Source organism: Neopelma chrysocephalum, unplaced genomic scaffold (genome assembly GCF_003984885.1).
Source record: "Neopelma chrysocephalum unplaced genomic scaffold, ASM398488v2 Primary Assembly neopelma1_197, whole genome shotgun sequence".
NCBI lineage: Eukaryota > Metazoa > Chordata > Aves > Passeriformes > Pipridae > Neopelma > Neopelma chrysocephalum.
The window spans coordinates 119,454-139,275 of NW_020897859.1; the positions used below are offsets into that span (position 1 = coordinate 119,454).

Sequence of the window (19,822 nt, forward strand, 5' to 3'; positions counted from 1 at the left end):
CCCCCCCCCCCCGCGCTTCCAACTTCCCGTTTCTTCGGGAAGAGCCAAAAAAAAAGGAAAAAAAAAAAAGCCCGAAGCCCGTGGAAAAGCGGGAGCGCACGTGCGCTGCCCCCGCCGCCTCCCCCGCTGCCTCCGGAGCATCGCTTCCCCAGTTTCCCACCGAGGAAATCCAGCACCTGGCTCGCCCCAGGAGTAAAGTCCACACCCGGCGCACGTGGGTTTTTTGGGGGGAAAAAAGTTCCCGAAACTGTTGATTTAACTCGCCCGGGTCGTGCTCCCGTGGAGTTTGTGGGTTGCAGGTACCCGGAGAGGCCTCCGCTCGCTGCCAGCGTGCGGCTGCCGGGGGGGAAGCCGGGAAACAGCCCCTCTCTCCAGGCAGCTTTCCTTAAAACTCGGTGTTTTTATGGAAAAAATAAAGTAAAAGTGGGAAGCTGGCCCAGTGCTGCCCGGGGTCTGCAGCATTCCCAAAATGTTGCTAATGAAAAGTGTGCGGGGAAAGGGAAGAGTCACCTTGTGCCTGTCCTTTAACGAGTGGATGTTCCACTCTAGATAAAATAATTTAAAATTAATTGGCTGCTCCTTGTCACCGCTTCTCCAAGCACACGACCTGTATTGATTATCAAGCGTCTTTGGCATGAGGAAATTATTTAATTGGGCTTAAATAACCTGCAGAACTCTCTGGAGTCAGAAGGTTTTGGGTTCTGAGTGAAACTGGTTTGAGGGGTTTGAATATGCACAGTTAAATGGTGAGCCTTGAGGAGAAGTGGGTAGTTGGCTGTGTATACAGTGGCACTGTGGGGAGCTGTACCAGGGTCCGTCGGGGGAGTTTTGGGGCCAGGTGGCAGTTTTTGCAGAGTTTGATGCATGCTTAGAGGAAAGGAAAGCACTTTTAGATGAGTGGGTGTTGAGGATTTTGGGGCACAAGTCTGGTGTGAATTTAAACCAAGCCCTAGAGCAGCAGCCACTGCCTGTGCCTGGGTTGGGGCTCAGGTGAGTGGGGGGCTTTGGTGACCCCCACACATGTGGCCTGTTGGCAGGTGACGGAGTTGGTGCTCGATAACTGCCGGTCCAGCAACGGGGAAATCGAAGGGCTCAATGACTCCTTCAAGGAACTCCAGTTTCTCAGCATGGCCAACGTCGAGCTGACGTCGCTGGCCAAGCTCCCCACGTTGAGTAAGCTCAGGAAGGTGCGTATCTCCCATCCACCGGCGCTCTGGGAGGGCAAAGTCACGGGTGACGAGCCACAGTGGTGCCTTTTGGCACTCGGAGTTGGACTTGAGTGGTGCTAACGGTGCTTTGTCTGTGAAATTTTTGGGTTTTTTTTAAATCTGAAATTGTTTTGGGTGTCTCCAGTTAATTATGGCCAGCTGGGCTTGTTCCCCAACTCTTAGGTGGTAACTGCTTGGCTGTGGACATCGTGAAGGTTGGCTGTGCCTTTCTGAGCACCAGGCCTTGGTAAGAGGCCCTTGGGTTGCTGGCAGTGAATTCCAGTCCTAATAACTTAAAATTGAGGTGCCCAAACCCATGAGACTTCCAGGAGCATTTTATAATTTCCAGTTTAAAGGAACTTTTTGACAGCCAAAGCTTGTTAACTTGAGCGACTCTTCAAAAGTGATTAAACACTTAAAGGGAGAACAAATAATGATGAATTAGCTGAATCTAAGGGTGAGAATCCAACTATTTAATTCCTTTTCTTTTCTGTACAATAGCTGGAGTTGAGCGACAACGTCATTTCCGGAGGCCTGGAGGTCCTGGCAGAGCGATGTCCAAATCTCACATATCTAAATCTAAGTGGCAACAAAATCAAAGATCTTGGCACTGTGGAAGCTCTTGTGAGTATGAAGTGGGAGGGGCTCGGGAGATTTCATAAATGCTATTTTTTTATCAAGAATCCATTAGTATTTTTGGGAATGGATTGGTACAAACGTTTGTCAGTCTTGTGGTCAGTCCTGGTTTGATGGACTCGGTGCCGTGGTTATAGGACAGCACGTGGAACCCCACTGCTGGAAAATGCTCCCATGTTGGGTATGGGATGTTCTGAGTGAGAGATTGTTGGGCTTGTTTTGTCTTTGAAGGAAGAGTGGCCCAGGTTTGTCATGCTGACCCCCCTGTGCTCGTTTGTTAGGGTGAGCTTTCATTAACCTGTGAGGTGACTCAGACACGTGTGGGATACAACCAGGAGCAAACCTGGGGAGCAGCAGCAGTGGGTTGGTGAAGCAGAGGAGGGAGCTGCCGGTGGTGATCTCTTCCCCTGTTTTTCTGGATGATTGGGGTGTCTGTCCAAATCTGGGCTCTGCACACACAACCCAACCCCCAGGGTGTGAGGGAGTCTGCGGGTTTAGGAGCTTTTGGGAGCTGTGGGGGGTTGATCTGCACAGGTGTTGGGGGTTTAGCCACTGCCAGAACTTGGACTGAACTTCTGGGGTGAAAAATGCTGACTAGAAATGAGGGATGGGCACAGAGTAAATTCTGCGACCGCACTGTACCTGGCAGCACCACGGGGGTGTGTTGAGAAGGGGAAAAACCCTTTTTGTTCATTTTCAGCAAAATCTGAAGAACCTGAAGAGCCTTGACCTGTTCAACTGTGAGATTACGAACCTCGAGGACTACAGGGACAGCATCTTCGAGCTGCTCCAGCAGATCACGTACCTGGATGGGTTTGATCAGGAGGACAACGAGGCACCGGACTCAGAAGATGATGATGATGGTAACTTCCCGAAGCAAACTGGGAGTAGGAATGGGCTGCTGGAATAAAGGTCTCAGTGTAGTGCAGGGACATCCTGAGCACACGGGGGTGATTCTGCTCGTGTTCCTGAAGCGCAGAGTCCAGAGGGTGTTTGGTATTAACACACTGAGACAGAGCAAAAACTCTTGTCAGAGGGTTCGAGTCCTGCAGGAGCTGCCTGGGATTAAGGGAATTGGCCTAAAGGTACTTTTACAAAGACACAAATACTCTCTAAGTTAGTTGTTGCCAGGAGTAAAGCCCTTTGTGCTGCTGAGTGATACAGAGCGAGGGGACACACGCTGTTTTGAATAAAAAATTAGAATTTTACAGGGTTTTGTAATGGCTTCAGCCCCATGCTTCAGTGTAATATGATTTTTAGTTCCAAAAGCACACCAAAAAATTTCCTTTTGGTCCCACCTTGGTTGCAGTCCCTTTGGAGCTGCAGGTGTTGCATTTCCCAGTCATCAGGTGACAGAGGTGTGCACTACATTAAGCTGGTTTTGCCTTAAAATATTTCAGGGTTGGGTTCTGTAGTGAAGCCCCTTCCCCTGGTAGGAGTTTGTGTTTGTACCTGCTTCAGGTGTCGAGTTTTGCCTGAAGCTTGTGATGGAAAAACAGTGGGAGCCTTTCTTAGAGGAAAAATGACAAAGATTAACTCGGTTACAATCGTGGTCGTTTCCCACGTGTGGCCTGCATTTAGAATAAAGTAAAAGTCTCCAAATCCTTCTGGAAAAATCTGTTAGAGCCAGATCACCCCGGTGTATTCAGAGAGGAGTGAATGGCCTGTGTGTGTCCTTCACTGCAGAAGGGGATGAAGATGACGATGATGATGAGAATGAAGCTGGGCCTCCAGGAGAATATGAAGAGGAAGACGATGAAGATGATGGAGCTTCAGATTTGGGGGAAGGTGAAGAAGAGGAGGAAGTTGGTCTTTCTTACCTGATGAAAGAAGAGATTCAGGTAAAGTTGGTAAATTCTGCCAAATGCAGGATGGGAAGCTCCTGCAGGGTTCTGTGGATATGGAAAACGGTTCCTGTCCAGTTCCAGGGTGTGGAAAACAGTCGCCTTTTACAAGGTGATGGGTAGAGTCTTGTCAAAATTCAGTGAGAGTTTGCTTCCTGTCAGGGAGTGGGTTCAATTCCCATATTCCAAGGGCAGATGTCAGATGGGCTGTTTCTCCATTTTGGATTGTCACACTCCCCTGTTTGTAAAGTTCCACCGAGCAGAGGGATGTAAAAACAAGACTTGAGTTTGTTGAATTCTCTGGAGCTGATTGTTTACATTTCTCAGCTTAAAACAAGACAAAAAACCAACACAACAACAACTTACTCATTTTCACAATAACTTGTGAAGATACTGTTGTGCTTTGTCCTCCTCCTTGGCCCTTACAAAGGAAATCTAAAAGCCATTGGCATCTCTCTCTCCTGGTTAATTTGTCAGTAACTTCTGAACTGGTACAACGTAGTGAGCAGTGGGGAAAAGTGAAGAAATGAGACTCTGGGGCCAGCTGCTGCCCCAGCAGGATTTCTGCTTGGGATCAGTGTGGAAGGAAGGCTTCAATAAACAGCAACTGTAAAAATGTTTCCTAATTTTTGTACAGGATGAAGAGGACGATGACGACTACGTTGAAGGAGGTGATGAGGAGGAAGAAGGTAAGTGCTGAAGTTGTCAATGAAACAATCAGTTCTCTATAATTCTATACCTTTGTGGGATTGGGACATGCAAATTAACACAAAAATAAAAAGTAAAATAAAAGTGAGGCAGAAACATCAGTTTTCTAAAAGGGAAGACGCTGCATTTCCTGCGCACTTGGGAATTGTCTTTTTCCAACGCAGAGAGGAGCAGGACTGTGGATTTGTTATTTCCATACATTGCAAATATCCCTCAAGTGCCCCAGAGGTTCTGCTGGCAGCCAGGAGCAGCTGGAGCTTTCCCTTTGTCCAGCTGGAAGTGGCTTCTCTGTAAGCAGTTCCACTTCAGGGCAGCTCCGGGGAGTCAGACTGAGCCCAGGAGCCTGTCCAGGAACCCTAATGATATTTTTTGTCTCCAATCTTATTGTCAGTGGCTGTAACTCCTTAATTCCTTAATTCCATACATTCTGCTGGCAGCCATGGGCATCATGGTCAAACTGCAGGAGGCAAGGTGAGGGGCTGGTGCTGCTTTGAGGTGCAGTGTGTGATCCCGTGTGGAAAACGCGGTGTCTGCGCAGGCTGCTGCTGCTCCGGGACATTTGCCAGAGCACCAAGTTCTGTTTGCAACAAGTTGGTTACTGGAGTATTCTTTAATAATTTTTTTCATAAAAACTTCCACGTCTGTGTGAAGCCAAGTCCCAGAATTTCACCCCAGCTGAGCTCCCATCTCTTCCCTACACTGAGCTCAGCGGAGTGGGTTTGGGAGCTGGATCTTCCACTTGCAAAAATGGGAATTTTGAAGGAGCAGGGTGAATTCTTCACTTTGTATAAATGCAGCCCTGGGGTCGGGATGGACAGTGGGCCAGGGAATGACTCTTGGGGAATTCCTGGATTGGAAGGGGCAGCATTGCACTGCGGGCTCCCACCACCAGAGCGCACAGCGCGCCGCCCGAATCCGGCCTTTTCCTGTGGAAAAGCTCCAGGATGTTGTGCGGGATCCTGGTGCCAGGTCTGTCCCTGGGGGAGAGGAGGGACCATGTCCCACCTGGTACCTGCAGGAACCGCTGGGCTGGGCAGGGTGTTGGGGCAGCTCTAAAGAGGCAGCTTGGGAGGTAGGAAAAGGTCACTTGCATTTTAGTTCTCAAATGTATTTTTTAATCAATCTGCTGGATATCACCAGTTCCCGGGTGGAACATCCCGTGCTTAGTTTGACCCCGGTTTGATTCGGCCTGTGTGGATCAGTCAGTCAGCAAACAGCTGCTGCTGTGGGAGCAGGGATGTTCCCTTGGGAATGCCCTGTTCCCGTCAGCTGTGTGGAAGTGCTGTGGCATTGCTGCTGTGGGGGCAGAGCTAACAGGCTGCGTGCATCCCTCTTCCCTTAGCAGAGGGCGTCCGAGGGGAGAAGAGGAAACGAGAGCCCGAGGACGAAGGCGAGGAAGAGGAGGATTAATTTGCAGGACCAGACTCTCCAGTTACGGAAGACGCAATAGTGATTATGCAGCTCTGTATGTCCATGTACCATAGATGTCCCGACAGAAATCCTATGTTAACTTTTTATAGCAGAAGTGTGGTTTTACTATTCCTGCCCCTTTTATCATTCCAGATAAGCTCTGATAGCCCGTAGGAACCTTCTGTAGAGAACAATTTTCAGCCCTATAATCACTGAAGCCATTGGCAAATTCCCCCCCCCACCAGACTTTTCTTTGGAGCTCTTTAATTTCGTACAAACTTGCTGTGTTGGTCATCGTTAGCCCCGAGTCCAACCCCCTGCCCCATGGGTTTAATATTGGGAACTTCCTTCAGGATTTTAAAGTTTTTATGCTTAAAAGGATGAATTGAACAATGCTCTGTGGCAAATTCCACAGTCTCTTAAATCAATTGACGCTAAGCTGAGTTTTCCAGGGATTCCACTGGAAACCCCCAACTAGATGACACCCGTGTTTCAGCTTTTTAAAAAGTGACTCCTGTGGTATTTTTTAAGGCTTCTCTCCATTTTGGGTGTTCCAGGGTGAAGCCTCAGTGGGTTTCAGAAGATCTTTTTGTTTTCCTGCTTGCTCCGATGCTCAGTGTTTGGAGTATTCACTAGATTCCTTCAGAGGTGTATTTTGGCAAACCGAAAGAGTTGTGTTCCATAAAGGGTTGCAATCCATAAGTTTTCTCCCAAATCCATTGTCACTGCAAGTATTAACAAAGCAATTAATGTGTAGTTTTAACCCATTTTGCTAGAAATCTTTGTTAAACCTTCACTCACTTTGCTCTCTCATTGTCATTGTGGGAATTCTGCACCAATCATGGCTGTAAAATGTATAAAATAGATGAAATATGCATTTCTGATGCAGAAGTGAACGGGTAACTCCTCCAAGCGCGTTGTTTTCCAACCCCCCCACCCCAGCTTTTCTAGAACCGTTGAAGGGAAGGATGAACCCAAGTTGGTCCTTCTCTGCATGTCACCTCTTAGACTGTGTAAATCTGGCTGAAGGCAAAACGCTGAGTTTGTGTGTAACAGTCGGGAATATTCGGGGGTTTGTATCGAGTGGCTGCGGAGACACACCAGGAGCAAGCACAGGGGACGTGCAGAGAAGCTTTTCCTAGCAGCCTTTAATGATTCCTAACAGTTGTGCCCCGATGTATCATCTTTCCCGTTGGAAACAAGTTCCGACTTCCAGCATTCCTCCTTCAGTCGCGATCTGGGTTTCACGCAGCGTAGTCGTGATATCACACTGACTGATGTCTCACGTAGGTCCTGAACCAAATATCACACACAGCTTTATTCCAGAGACTTATTTTTGTATCTGTCCTGGCTGCCGATAGCTGCCGGAAACTGGGGAGAGCCCGCGGGTGGGAAGAGGGAGATTCCTGGGCCTGAGTCAGTCCCCCGTCGCCCGGTTCCCTGTGGATGTTCCGTAGGAATTGCACACAGTAGTTTGATGTGACCTCCGGCTCTTCAGTGGAGTGTAGATCATGCAGGGTTGAAGTTCTGCAAAGCCCCATTCCCTGTGTGTGTGGTTTTTATCCCCCAACTAGAGCCTTAACTCCGGGTTTCTCCTGTAGCTGTGCAGTGGCCTCGGAGCGGCGTCAGGCGGGCGGTGGCACACTCGGGAACAGCTGACTCCTTGGGCTTTGTGTTTTTTAAGGAATATCTCCAAAGACACTAGAAAAGTCATGGTAAAACTTCCTTTGCAGCCACAACCGAGTCCTGTGTTTGTGATGAGTCCTGGATGGGTCAGTGCACATCCGTCATGTCCTGGGGGCTCTGGGCGAGGCACTCGCTCCATGCTCAGCTTTGAGAGAAAAGGTGTTTTCCCATCCTTTTGCTTCTTGTTTTTAGATTGAAACCTGTTATTTATAAGTGTGTCCGTTACAGCACCTCCCTGTCAGGGTTTTCCTTAACTGTCTGTTACCAATGCAGATAAAATTAGTTTTAAATGGAAAAAGAAGAGTCTATTTTGGTGGATTAAAATGATGTGGGTAGTGGGCTCGTTTGGGTGAGCGAGTCCCGCTCCCGAGACCAGACAGACTGAGCTCTGAGGGGTGACAGCCCTTCCCTAGGCCACACTTCCCAAACAGCCACAGCCACCACATGGAACCCGAGCCCCTCACAGTCCCAGCTCCTGCTAATCTGTCGGTCCCAGTGTCACCATCCCCAGTCCCGTGCCCTCCGCTCGGCATGCAGCAACAGCGTTTTTTAACGAGGAATTCAGAGCCTCCAGATAACTTTTGAAACTTTTTTGCTTGGTGGGTGGTCTTTTCATGCAAATACGTCAGGGTGGGTTTTATATTTTGTAGAGGTTTTGTCCTATTTTAATGCTCTTTGTATGGCAGTCTGTATATAGTGTGGTTCGGTTCCTTCTCCGACTCTTTCCTGAAACTTTGGAGTAACTGATTTTGTGCAACTGTGTTTTGAATAAAGCCATGACAGTGTTAAATTAAAGACAACAGCCCTGCAGCACTCTTCTGATAACTTTTAGTTGTAACAAAACATGTTTCCTCCCCACGTGTGCTGTAAATTTTAAATTAAAAAGTTTTCAAACCGAATTATTTCAAATAAATTGAGACTATTGTATTGGATTACTTCTTGGGGTATGTCCAGCTGTGGAGAATGGGATGTTTCTCAAGGAATGGACCAAGAGGGAATTGTTTCCTATTATCTCTTAGATGTGGTGGAAGGGGGATGGAACTTGGACTTGTGGTACTTTAATTCTTGGTAATGTTGTAACAGTCAAGGAAGGATGTTCTGTGAAACCTGGATAGTTCCCCGAGAGTGTTTCCAGGTAAGTTTGACATGTCCAAGTCTGGCTGAGTCCTAAGAAACAAAAACTATAATCGAGAGCCTGGTTCTGTTTTGCTTTTCACAAAGCCTGACTTGTGCCCTGCAACCCGGGCTCAAGTCTGGTGCTCAGTTATTTCTCAGAGAACAATGTTTTAAAAAACCCTGCTGCTCCTCCTGAGCCAGACAGAGCATTGTTTTATCTTGGGATTAGTCCAGCATTCCTGGCAAAAATCCCCTGGATGCACTTGAGAAAGCCAGTAGCAAACAGGCTTTTCTGCTGCTGGATGAGCAATTAGGCAAGAAATGGGTGGTGGCTTTCTGGGATATTTTATTTAGTTAGTTTTAAAGGTGGGGAGGAATTGCCGTTTCAGCAGAAGACCCGCACTGGGTGCTCCACCCTGTGGATTTGTGACCAAGCGGGACCTGAGTTAAACAGGTTAAATCCACCTTTTGGGGGTACAGGTGGGTGAGGTAAAACCAGGCTGTTGCGCTGTGGTACTTTCACGGCGAAGGGCTGTGGAGGAAGCTCAAGTGCTGTGTGGCCACATCTTCAAAACCAGGAAAAACCTGCGGTGCGGCCGATGGGCTCCCGGGCTTGTCGCGACGTGCGGAACCAGCTCCGCCCGCCCCAGCCTCGGGTTTACAGAGCGCACCTGCCGCCACAGCGAGCACCTGCCGGCTCCCGGGGCGCGGGCTGGGAGAGGGACGGGCTCTCCACGGTCCAGCCGCGCCCCAGCCCGCGCTCCGTCCCCCCGGGGCTCGGCCGCCCTCCATTTTGTCGCAGGGAGGGGAAGCCGTGCTGGCGGGCGGCCGGGCAGCTTCCTCCCTGCTGCTCCTTCCTCCTCCTCCTCCTCCTCCCGGGGCTTTTGTCTTGTGCTGCCCCTTCTTGCTCTTTTCCCGGCCCTTATCTCCCCCTCTCAGCGGTGCTGCTTCCCCTCTTCTTCCTTCCTCAGGGCCGAGACGCCTCATGAGGCGGGTGAGGGGGGGGCGTTGTCCCCCGCCCCTCACGGGGACCCGCCTGAGGGGAAGGGGGGGGGGGCGCGGAGCCCCCGAGCGCGGGAAACCGCCACCCACGGGGTTCCCCGGCTGCGGGCAGCAGGGGCCGAGCCGCGACCCCGCCGCTGATTGGCTGAGATTTGCCGCAGTTCCGCCCCTCCGCCTTCCCGCCACCGGCGCCCGCGCGCGGCGCTCCCCCCACCCGCCCCCGGCCCCTCAGGCCCCTCAGGCCCCTCATGGCGGCGGTGAGGGGGAAACTGCCCCCCGAGTGCCCCATTTCCACCCCAAAACAGCCTCCGCCTCCTTATGTGCTCCATTTCCGCCCCAAAACACCTTCTGCCCCTGCCCCAAGTGCCTCCTTTCCACCCAAAACACCCTCTGCCCGTGCCCCAAGCGCTTCCTTTCCACCCCAAAACACCCTCTGCTCCCCTCCCCAGGAAAGGCTTTTCCCCTCAGATTTTGCGAGCTTTGTGCCGTTGCTGGAAAACAAAGTGGTTCTGAGTCCAAATAGAAAAAAAAAAACCACCACAAAAAACCCCGAAAATACAAGCCCTGATCCCAAAGGTGGTTTTCAGGGTCATGTGTGAGGAAGGGCAGGTTCAGCTGGGCTTTGATGTAAATGCCCTTGGTGAAAACAGGAAAAAATTCCTCGTAGAATTCCTTATATTCTCTAGTTAAAGCCCAGTAGCAAGAGAAGTCTAAAGCATGAGTTTGCAGCCAGCTCCTGCTGCAATGTATTTTCCTAATGTCCCCCAAATTTGTCCTGCTTTCCCAGGGTAATGTGGCACATGCAGATTACCAGGCAAATCTCCCCTTTTCTCACCTCCATCCCTACAGCAGACATTGCCCAATTCCAGGTTAATTCAACCCAGCCACAGTCCCAAAAGGATTTGGGTTCATTTTTGTGACCCTCTGGGTCAGGGGAGTGATGATCCAGGGCTCCCACAGGTCAGGTCCAAAAGGGTTTTGGGTTTTTTTGGTATTAAAATATTGACCAAGAACTACTAGAACTATCCTTTGCCATTCCCACATATTCCATGATGATGAGTTAACCTTTTCTCCCCCTTTATTCCCCCTCAAATGAAATTAATTAAAAAACCCCCACACGCTGAGGATATAAACCCTGAAGGTTTCTCAGTGCCTGGCTCTCGGGGAACTCACTTTCAACTTTCCTCATCTGTATTTTTATGTGAGAACAGGGAAGCTGGCGTTCTTACGGAATCCCACGAATTCAGGAATTTGGGTTTGTAGAAAAGTGTAAAATCCTGTGAGCTGTGGAATGGAGTAATGAGAAATCTCAGAACGAAAACTGCCCCGTTCTACAGCAAACAGAGCTGTTGTTGATTTTGGCAGCGAGAGCTGCCGTACGCTAAAAATACACACACCAGTTTCACTGATCACACACATTGCAAAGGTCTGAACCAAAGAATGAGACCCGAATTTATGAGATAAAAAGGATGCTCGGATTATTTTTATCTATTTCCGAGTCTCTTGGTTGTGCCGGGGGTTGCACCGTCACATTGGACGCGCGTGCTCGTGCTCTCCATTTGCTCATGGATCGACTGGCACAAATGGAGAGTCGGGGCTGCCCTGGGGTTCTGAGATGCGCTGGATGGGACAGAAGGAGTCAGGGACAGCAATCTGCTTTGAACAGGACACAGAAAATATCCCTCTGCAGAGCCCAGGGCAGGGAAATTCCTGGTGCTACTGCTGTTGAGAGGTTTCTCGCTGGAGTTCAAGTTAGATCTCCTGGGGAACACTGGTTTTAAACTTTAAAATTGCAATTCATAGTATGCTTCGGGTTCTGCTTTGAGCGTGTCTCATAAAAAAATAATAAAAAAACAGCCGCAAAAATAGCCAAGGAAAGCCTTTCCTGCTGCTTCAGATTTAACTGACAGAAATGAGAGAGAATCCAAAAATAAATGTTCGGCCACAGCAGCAAACCAGGAGAAAACCGCAGGACACATTAAAGCTGGGAACTCCTGGCACTGAGGAAAAGGATTCTCTTCTAGGAAAAAATGACCCCAGAGTTCGAGTTTGTGTTGGAAAAGGAGCAGGTCTGTCCTGTATGAGTGAAACATGGTCATATGGGGGGTTTGAGGGCCATTTCCTTCTAGCGTAGAGTTAATTCAAATAAAATAATCCTCGTGATGACTGAGGAGCAGCCAGTCAGGGCTCCTCAGCACGGCCTCGGTGAAACACTGATTTCTTCTGGCCATTTGTGGTGCCACATCCTTGTCCCTGGGAATGTATCTTTCATGGGAATGTGGGGGACATGCAGGAATCATGTTTGATTAGGAATGTGAGGCTGGACAGGAGCTCCTGGCTAACGGCGTAGGGATACTAATGTGTCTCTGCAGCAAGTGCCTGCCCAAATCCATTTCAGAATCATATTTGTGTCTCTCGGCTTCGTCACTGTGATGACTCATAATTATTCTGCTTAAAAGTGGTGTTTCTTCTACGCTCCGTGTTTGAAGCGAGCTCCCGTGTCACAGCAAAAACTTATTGGTACCGACAGGAGTGACTCGGGTAATTTGTGTTTCTGAAAAGCAAGAACATTGTCTTCCGTCTGTTCTTTCATCAGTGTCACTGTTGGAGGATCCACACTAAAAACTGTAGGATCAGCCTTGCAAATTTCAAGTCTTGCCCCATTTTGTGCAAGAAGTTAAAGATGTATTTAAGAACGTAGTTGAGCTCTGACTTTTTAATGCCAAATATTGGGGTTGCTCACACCTCCCATGCACACCCATCCCATGCTCCCACCGCAGTTTGTGAGGCTCCGAGAGCTTCTGGTGTGAAATGCTGGGTTTGGGGTGTGCTTTGAGGCACAGACTTGTGGAGATGAGAATGTTTTGGTGATCTGCTGAGGGGTGTTTCCATCTCAGTCGTTTTGTAGCACTGGGGGGTGGAAGGCCGATTATTGGTGAAATCTCTCACATTAACATGTTACAGAAATTAAAGAAGTTTTCCCCAAGAGAGCCCTTTATTTCCCACAGCCATCCAGAGTTCCTCCTCATTCACATCCCTGCACAGACCCGTCGTTCCTCTGTAAGCACCAGGAGGCATGGAAGGAGGAATTATTATTATATCAATATCTCTCCACTCTGAGTTTCTGGATCGCTGGAGGCTTCAGCTGCCGTGGAATTTCTACGGGAAAGTTAAGCATTCTCACTACAGAAGGCAAAAAGTCTTTTCCTGTCAATCTGTGCGTGCTCTGCACGGGAAACTGGACTCGGGCAGGGCACCCGGGCACCGAGAGCCCGTGTGTTCCCTCAGGTGCCAGGCGGGGAGCAGGGAGGGGAAAAGGGTTCGATAACTGCAGTTCCACGGAAAAAGCTCCCGACGGCTGTTCCCGATCCTCCCGGTGAACTCGGGCTGCAGGAGCCCCGGACTGGGAAGAACGAGCACTAGAGGGCACAGCGCGACCAGCGACGGGCGCGGGGTTTGGAGAGGGGGAGGCACAGCCCGGGTGTCGGAGCCGCCTTCCACCTGTGAGAGTCCGGGTGGCTCCTTAAAACGGCACATTTTGGAAGGTTCTGGGCTCGTTCGCTGCATTGTTTCAAGGATGAAAATGCAGCAGAGAATCGGAGATATCCCGAGTTGGAAGGGACTCTTACCCAGAGTGGTTGTGGACTCCACATCCCTGGAGGTGTCCAAGGGCAGGTTGGACAGGGCTTGGAGCAACCTGGGATAGTGGAAGGTGTCCCTGCCCATGACAGGGGATGGGACTGGATGGGCTTTAAGGTCCCTCCCAACCCAACCCATTCCATTATTCCATGATCCATGGCAAACACACAGCAGAGCTATCTGATGAGGCAAAATGCAAAGTCCTCAGAAGGGAATTGCTATTTTGAAGGATGCAGGAAACCCTGGGCTATTGGGTGCTGGAATGATTCCGGCCATCCATGGACAGCTCGAAGAGCAGCACCTTTAACAATTTTCTGCAAAAACCCCACTCCGGCCTCAGAGCCCCAGGAGGGGTCTCGGCAGGACAAACTCCGGCCTGGTGATGATGGTTCTATGAGCACTGGGACGTGCAGGATCCTGGAGTCTGAGTGTGCCTGCTGTATCCACCTGCTCCCTGAGTGACAGATCTATGTACGTGGGTAGGGAAGAAGAGCTGAGAGCAGGGGATTGAGAGCAGTGCCCAGGGCTCTCCTAAATTCCGTAAGTGCCGACTGCTCCCAGGCCAGCGCCGACCCGGCTCGGCTCACCAGGGCCACTGCGGTTTGTGCTGCACCAGGAGACACTCCCTGGGTTTCTCCAGAGCAGCCTCCCCCTCCCTGCAGCCCAGTGTTCCTCCTCCCAGCCCACTTGCTGCTATATATAATCTCAGCACTGTCTACCTTTCTGCAGACAGAGCTGGGAGTCGTGCTTCCCAGAAGTTGTGAGATGGCATTCAGAGTCCTGTCGGTTCCTGGGGAAGCCAGCTCTGAGCACCTGCTCTGGGCTGCTGGCTCTCTGGTCCTTTCTAGGTCACAAGGGTCACTTGGTTTGTGTCTGCTGGCAGGAAATAAAATGGTAAAGTTCGATAAACAAGAGCCCTGGCTCATACCGGCTCATAAAAATAACGTTTGGCCTTCGTATGTCATAGAGATCCTTTGGAAAATTGGTTTCTCTTCCCTTACTCAAGTCAGATATTTGCCTGCTGCCATCTGCTCCCTCCTGCCTTCCAGGGAAGAGTTCACCCACCAGCTCATCGATGAGAGCAAAACTAGACAAATACAGCTGAATTCTTATTTCTTCATGGGCGCATCTCCAGCTACTCCTACCTGCATCTCCTCCCCCGTCTGTCCATCTGGCCTCGCTGGCCTCTGTTCACACCACACCTGACCCTTTGCCTTGTCTTCCTATCATCCATCTTTGTAACCACAGACACGTTCTGCTCTGTTGTGGATGGGCAATTCCACAATGTTTGCCAGCCAGAATCTGCCTCACAGAGGCAAAGAACCCAGGGCAGCAGGTCCAGGAGCTGTCCCCTGGGCACTAATACCAGTGCTACTTCTGGCAAGAGTGGCAAAGAATGAGGAGACATAGACAAACCATTATAATTCTTTCTAGGATTTCAGCGCAAGATGTTGCTTTTATTTACAATTTTTGTGTGAATTATGAGTAAGAGAGTAGAAAAGAGCCTTTTGTCAGGGGGAAATGTCTGGCTTGGAGTCGTCAGCAAAGGCAGGGCGGAAGGAGTCCAGTGTGGTCCCAAGCTCCCACTGGAAGGATGGGACTCTTCAAACCAACCGAATGTACTCCAGCACCCTGAGGTGGGACACACAGACTGGAGAACACGGGTCGGAGTCTCCCACGCCTTGGAAAACTGGAGCATGTGCTGGAGGGACAGAGCTGACACTGCCTGGTTACGCAACATGGGGACACTTGAGGGGACACATTTGAAAACCTAAAGAGATGCTGTCTCACCTCTCAGCGTTTCCTCTGACAACCCACTCACCCTTCCCGTGACCCGAATTTGTGCTGCTGCAGCGTTCCTGAGGCAGCTCAGGACCTCAGTTGTTCCTCAGTTCTAGAAACGTCACCGCCCGTGTTTTCAGACGCCTTGAAACCAACTTCCCCTTTTACAGTGCCACCGAAACAGCTTTCTGTCCTTTTCTTACTGCTCAGCACTTTGGGAATGTTCCATTACGCAGAAAAGTCATCCGTGGGCTCAGGCCCTGGGATTTGGGTGCTCCTGGGCTATGGAATAACAGGATCAGGGTATGACAGTGAATCTGTACCTGTGAGGCAGGGAAGAGCGGTTGTTCAAACGCTGCCTCTGCCAGGTCCTCGGGGCATGATTTGGGATGAATCACCCTGTTCCGTGTGCCCTTTCCCCGTGCCAAGGGCAAGCATGAGATTGCTGCTCTCAAAATAGGAAGAAGCTGCTCCGCCCTCGTGATTCCCGGCAGGTGAGCTGCACCTCCCCATGTCAGGGACAGCATTCCCACAGGAAGGGAGATGATGCCACGGGGCAGGAGGAGGCACGTTATTAATTATCTGATGGTGCAAGCGACAGTGAGGAAGCATCCCCTGGTACAAAACATTCCCTGAGATCTTCCCGCTTCGTTTAAAGGGAAAATACAAACCAGAGGTGCCAATTTAGCTCCAGAGAGGAGAAGGGAGGCTCCAAACGGGAACAGACCAGGTGCTCGGTACCGGGGAGAGCGGTGAGGGTGCCAGGGAGGAGGGAGCGGGGTAAGGAGGATTGTGAACATATTTACAGCCATCTGGCACCCTGAATTATCCAAACAACGAGGCTCCGCTCACTGAGACGCAGAGAGCGAGGGAAGGAAGGGTTGGTTTGGGCAGAGGATCCTGAGGGATTTGTGCTTTCAGCGTATGTTTTTTGGAAATGTTTTATGTCACTTATAAGATTATTTGTGTTGCTGGAGATGTAGGGAAATGAGACCAGAAGGAAATGGAAGGGCCACTCCTTCTGGAGTCTTCCTTCCAGGTTTCTAGAAATCAAGTCATGGGAAAGGAATGATACCTTGGGAAATCTTGGTTTCTTGGAAGGCAGCGTTGGGGATAAGGAATGAATCAGAAAAGCTGGATTCCTCCTGACTCTGCCACTGACAGGATGTTGGTGTTATCTGAAGTCTTGCAGTTTTTAGTGGGAAATGTGCAAGTCATTTAGGAAAAAATCCCAGGTTCTAGAACTCCACAGTAACCGTGTTAACACAAGGTCATGGTGCTTACTCAGAAAGGAAGAAGGAAAGTAAAGAACTGATGTTTTTAAGCACCAGTGTTATGCTTTTATTAAGATGGGGCAGTCACAGCTTCTCTGGGCAACCTGTGCCTCCCTCCCTCACAGGGAAGAACTCCTTCCCAAAATCCCATCTAAACCTTCTCTCCCTCAGTTTAAAGCCATTAAGGACTCAGCCCATCTGTTGGGAGTCCTTTAAATAATGATGTCCACGTCTCCTCTGGGTCACTCCAGTCAATGCCAGACCTTTGCTCACTGCCCAGTACAAGCCTGTGAGCCACGGATTCCTCCAGCTCTGAATGGTTCCCTCTGTCTGCTCGTCCTGTGTGTATGGGCTCTTTATTCCAGCCACAGGCCCAATTCCATCAGCCCCAGGGCAGGGGTTTGGAAGGAGGGATCACCATTCCAGTGCAGAACTCCCAAGCCAACGGTGTCGGGGGCAGGACTGAGCTCTGCACTTCGAACTGTGGCTCATCTGGCCTCTCCCAAACACCCCCAAAAGTTAAAAAAAAAATAAAATTTAAAACCCCTGCCTTCCCTCTAAGCAGGGGCGAGTTGTGTCAAAACAGAGCAAGAAGTTGTTAAACACGTTGCAGACTGAGGAAGTGGAAGTGTCACTGTAGTTTTCAGTCCCTTGGGACATTTTATAGAGTCAAACGAAACAACAGTGTCTGAAAGCACCTGAGATTTGCCATTCCTGGGCCAGGCTCAGGAAACACTTCCAAAAGGTCCAACTACAGCTGCACCTTTCGCCTTTTTCCTTACCAGGTGTCACTTCAAACAGCTGCAGCATCGAAGCAACTCCTCCAGCCTCACAGGGAAGGGAGTGTGGGGATGCTCTGAGCCTGACGAGAAACTCCCCAGCAGCTCAAACTGGATTTAGGGAAAAGAAATCCAAGGCACTGTACTGCATATCTCACCAAAGAATTCCCTCTTAAAGAGATAGGAACACACACAAATCTCTACACATGCATATTCCAGGGATATATTTGCACACGGGTACATCTGACATACAAAACCCCTGAGCTTTTCCCTTTTCTCTTTTTTTTAGGGAAGTGGGTCTGTTCTTGCCGAGCTTTAATTTGAAAACCCGGCTGGAACTTGTTAAGTCAATAATTATTCTTGTGAATGTGGGTCAAACTATTTTCTGTCTCTTCCCCTCTCTCGGGACGTGGAAGAGGATTCGATCCTCCAGCGCTCTGAGGCTGGAAGCACCACGCTTCCCATTTTACTTCCCAAGTCCAAACCTTCTCATTTTAAGGCATCTGCCTTGGAGGAAAAAAAAAAAAGCAACAATTTCTGCAGCCTCCTCCATCAGTAACTCCAAGAAATCCTTCTGCACAGCAGGAGCCATCGGCTGTGTTGGAGAACTGTGTTTATCCACCCCCTCCCCAGCCTGAGAACCCTCTGCCATGAGTCACTGGTGTTCCTGCTCCACTCAGGGAGTTGGGGGCTTTTTCCAAGGCAGGAAACTGCTGGAGAAACTGGACTTTATCTGCCACAATTTTACTCCTGTTAACTGCTTTGTCAGGTGTAATTCCAGCCTGCAGGAATAGCCCAGTGCTGTCGGAACAACATGAACCTGATTCTGCTCTACCGAGTTTTGCCTCCCTCCAGCAGTGTGAAAGTTGCCTCCAAGTAAGTGTAAATTCTATTTAAAGCCACCAAAGGCCTCTTAATCGGCACCTCCTGCTTTCCAGAGGCCTCTCAGCACTGCAGAGACGCTGCAGCTGCTCCCTCTGTCCAGCCTGGTGAGCCCAAAACCTGCAGTGGGTGAAATTTAGGGCTGCTGTGTGTGTCACATGGGGCTGACCCAAAACATGCTCCTCGGGCAGGAGCTGTGCCTGCTGGGTCAGCTCAGGCTGAGCTCGGCCCCCGTGGCTCCCTGGGGGGGGTTATTGGGTTTTCAGCCCCCTTTTCCCAGGTTGTTGGATGTGGTAATCCCCTGGCATTTTCATAGATTCATGGAATCACAGAATGGGTTGGGCTGGGAGAGACCTTAAATCTCATCCAGTCCCACCCCCTGCCATGGGCAGGGACACCTTCCATTATCCCAGGTTGCTCCAAGCCCCGTCCAACCTGGCCTTGGACACTTCCAGGGATCCAGGGCAACCACAGCTTCTCTGGGCAACCCGTGCCAGGGCCTCCCCACCCTCACAGGGAAGGATTCCTTCCCAAGTAAAGAATTCCTTCCTAAGGTGTCTCGAAAGGCAGAGGAGGGAGGGAGGGAGAGAGGCAAGGAGGGAAGGAGGAGGGGGGGGTTTTGACTAAAGCCTTTGAGGCGGAGAGGGAGAAAATAACCAAAAAAAGGCGCTTTGGCTGGGAGGGTGGGTGGGCTCCTGGGTGCCGCACGCAGCCGGGGTTCCTCGCTCCGCGGTCCTTATTTGGCTGGGAGCGGGAGCATTCCGGGGATTGGCTGTGCCGGGGAAGCAGGCAGGGAGGCGCAGGGAGCGGAGCCGAGCGCCAGCTGACGAGCACAGCACACGCTCGCCCGCTCCCCGGCATGTGTCGAGCAAATTGCAGCTATTTTTACAGGAGACGCTTTGCCTACATCTTAAGAATCCCGTCCCAATCCCGTCTCCCTGAAGTGTAACGGGAAACCCCTCTTCCCAACCCCCCCCCCTCGCCCTGTTCTGCACGTGTTTTCAAGGCGCAGTTGGGCAGAACCCAGACTTCTTGGCCATTATCGGACTTCAGACTTGCCTGCTCTGCCAGGGCGCTCTGTATTCCTGTAATGATCCAGTGTTTTGTCTCCGGAGCCGACATAATTGCGGCGCTGGACAATACCGGCCCTTTCTGGGGATGGCAGACGGCTGCTCCGCTGCTGGCCCGGCACGGCCCCTTTGTGCAGTGTTATTCCCGCATGGATAGACCCACCAGCCGGGGGGCGATGCACAAAGCCACGTCTGTGCTGCCCTTGGCTTTGCGGCTCCCCGGGGCTCCCTGCCCCGTGCCAGCAGCTTTGGGAATGCCTCCGAGGGCAGGGGGGCCGGGCAGGGAAGGCAGCGGGGAAACACAGGGGTGAGGAGCGGGACAAGAGCCCTAAAACTGCCCTTCTGAGGAGCTTCAGGGCCTCGCTGCTCCTGAAGAGAGCAAGGCAGGGCGGGTCAGTGTGCCAGGGGTGGCAGCACCAGCAGCTGCTCCTGGTGACCTCTCAGCTCTTCTCCCTTTCCAGCATCACACGGAGCATGTGCTCCTGCCTCTTCCGGAGGCCTCAGCTCAGAGCAGTGCTGCAATGATCGTTCTGGAATTCAAGGAGAGTTGCTGGGGAGGGAGTCAGAAAAGCAGCATCTTGCTGGTGCTACCTGGGATGCAGGAGGTCACAGGAGTTTGGGGACAAGTGGCGTCCCTTCAGAGCAGGCCAAGAGGGAGCTGGAGTCAGAGACAAGGCAAAAACTGCTGCAAGGGCTGGATCTGAAATCTGTCAAAAAACTTTCGGGAAACTCATGCCAGCAGCAATCCCCCAGTAATTCTAATGGGAGAGTTGGAGAAGAACTAAT

At 50.7% G+C, this 19,822-nt stretch overlaps 1 protein-coding gene and 1 long non-coding RNA gene across 3 annotated transcripts in view; one reads left to right on the forward strand and one right to left on the reverse strand.

The window, feature by feature from the left end:
* LOC113977029 overlaps positions 1-678 on the reverse strand; it is a 19,293-nt gene extending 18,615 nt beyond the window's left edge. The window contains exon 1 of the long non-coding RNA XR_003537253.1: positions 667-678. This is a non-coding gene — a long non-coding RNA (uncharacterized LOC113977029). The remainder of the gene's footprint in view (positions 1-666) is intronic.
* A 341-nt stretch (positions 679-1,019) lies between these two features.
* Positions 1,020-8,424, forward strand: ANP32E (acidic nuclear phosphoprotein 32 family member E). 2 transcript variants are annotated; one of them, XM_027702799.1, is made up of 6 exons: positions 1,020-1,187; positions 1,710-1,832; positions 2,545-2,707; positions 3,531-3,685; positions 4,326-4,377; positions 5,739-8,424. In XM_027702799.1, exons 1-6 carry the CDS (start codon positions 1,128-1,130, stop codon positions 5,804-5,806), a joined length of 621 nt encoding a protein of 206 aa, XP_027558600.1. In that variant the 5' UTR covers positions 1,020-1,127; the 3' UTR covers positions 5,807-8,424. The 2 variants fall into 2 exon arrangements, with proteins under 2 accessions (XP_027558600.1, XP_027558601.1); XM_027702800.1 differs by having other exon boundaries at positions 5,742-8,424.
* Positions 8,425-19,822: the final 11,398 nt, after the last annotated feature.

Coding starts and splice junctions, on each gene's coding strand:
- ANP32E (XM_027702799.1), top strand. CDS start 1,128: ATGGCCAACGTCGAGCTGACGTCGCTGGCCAAGCTCCCCACGTTGAGT. Junction 1,188..1,709: donor CGTTGAGTAAGCTCAGGAAG/GTGCGTATCTCC, acceptor TCTGTACAATAG/CTGGAGTTGAGCGACAACGT. Junction 2,708..3,530: donor CTCAGAAGATGATGATGATG/GTAACTTCCCGA, acceptor CCTTCACTGCAG/AAGGGGATGAAGATGACGAT.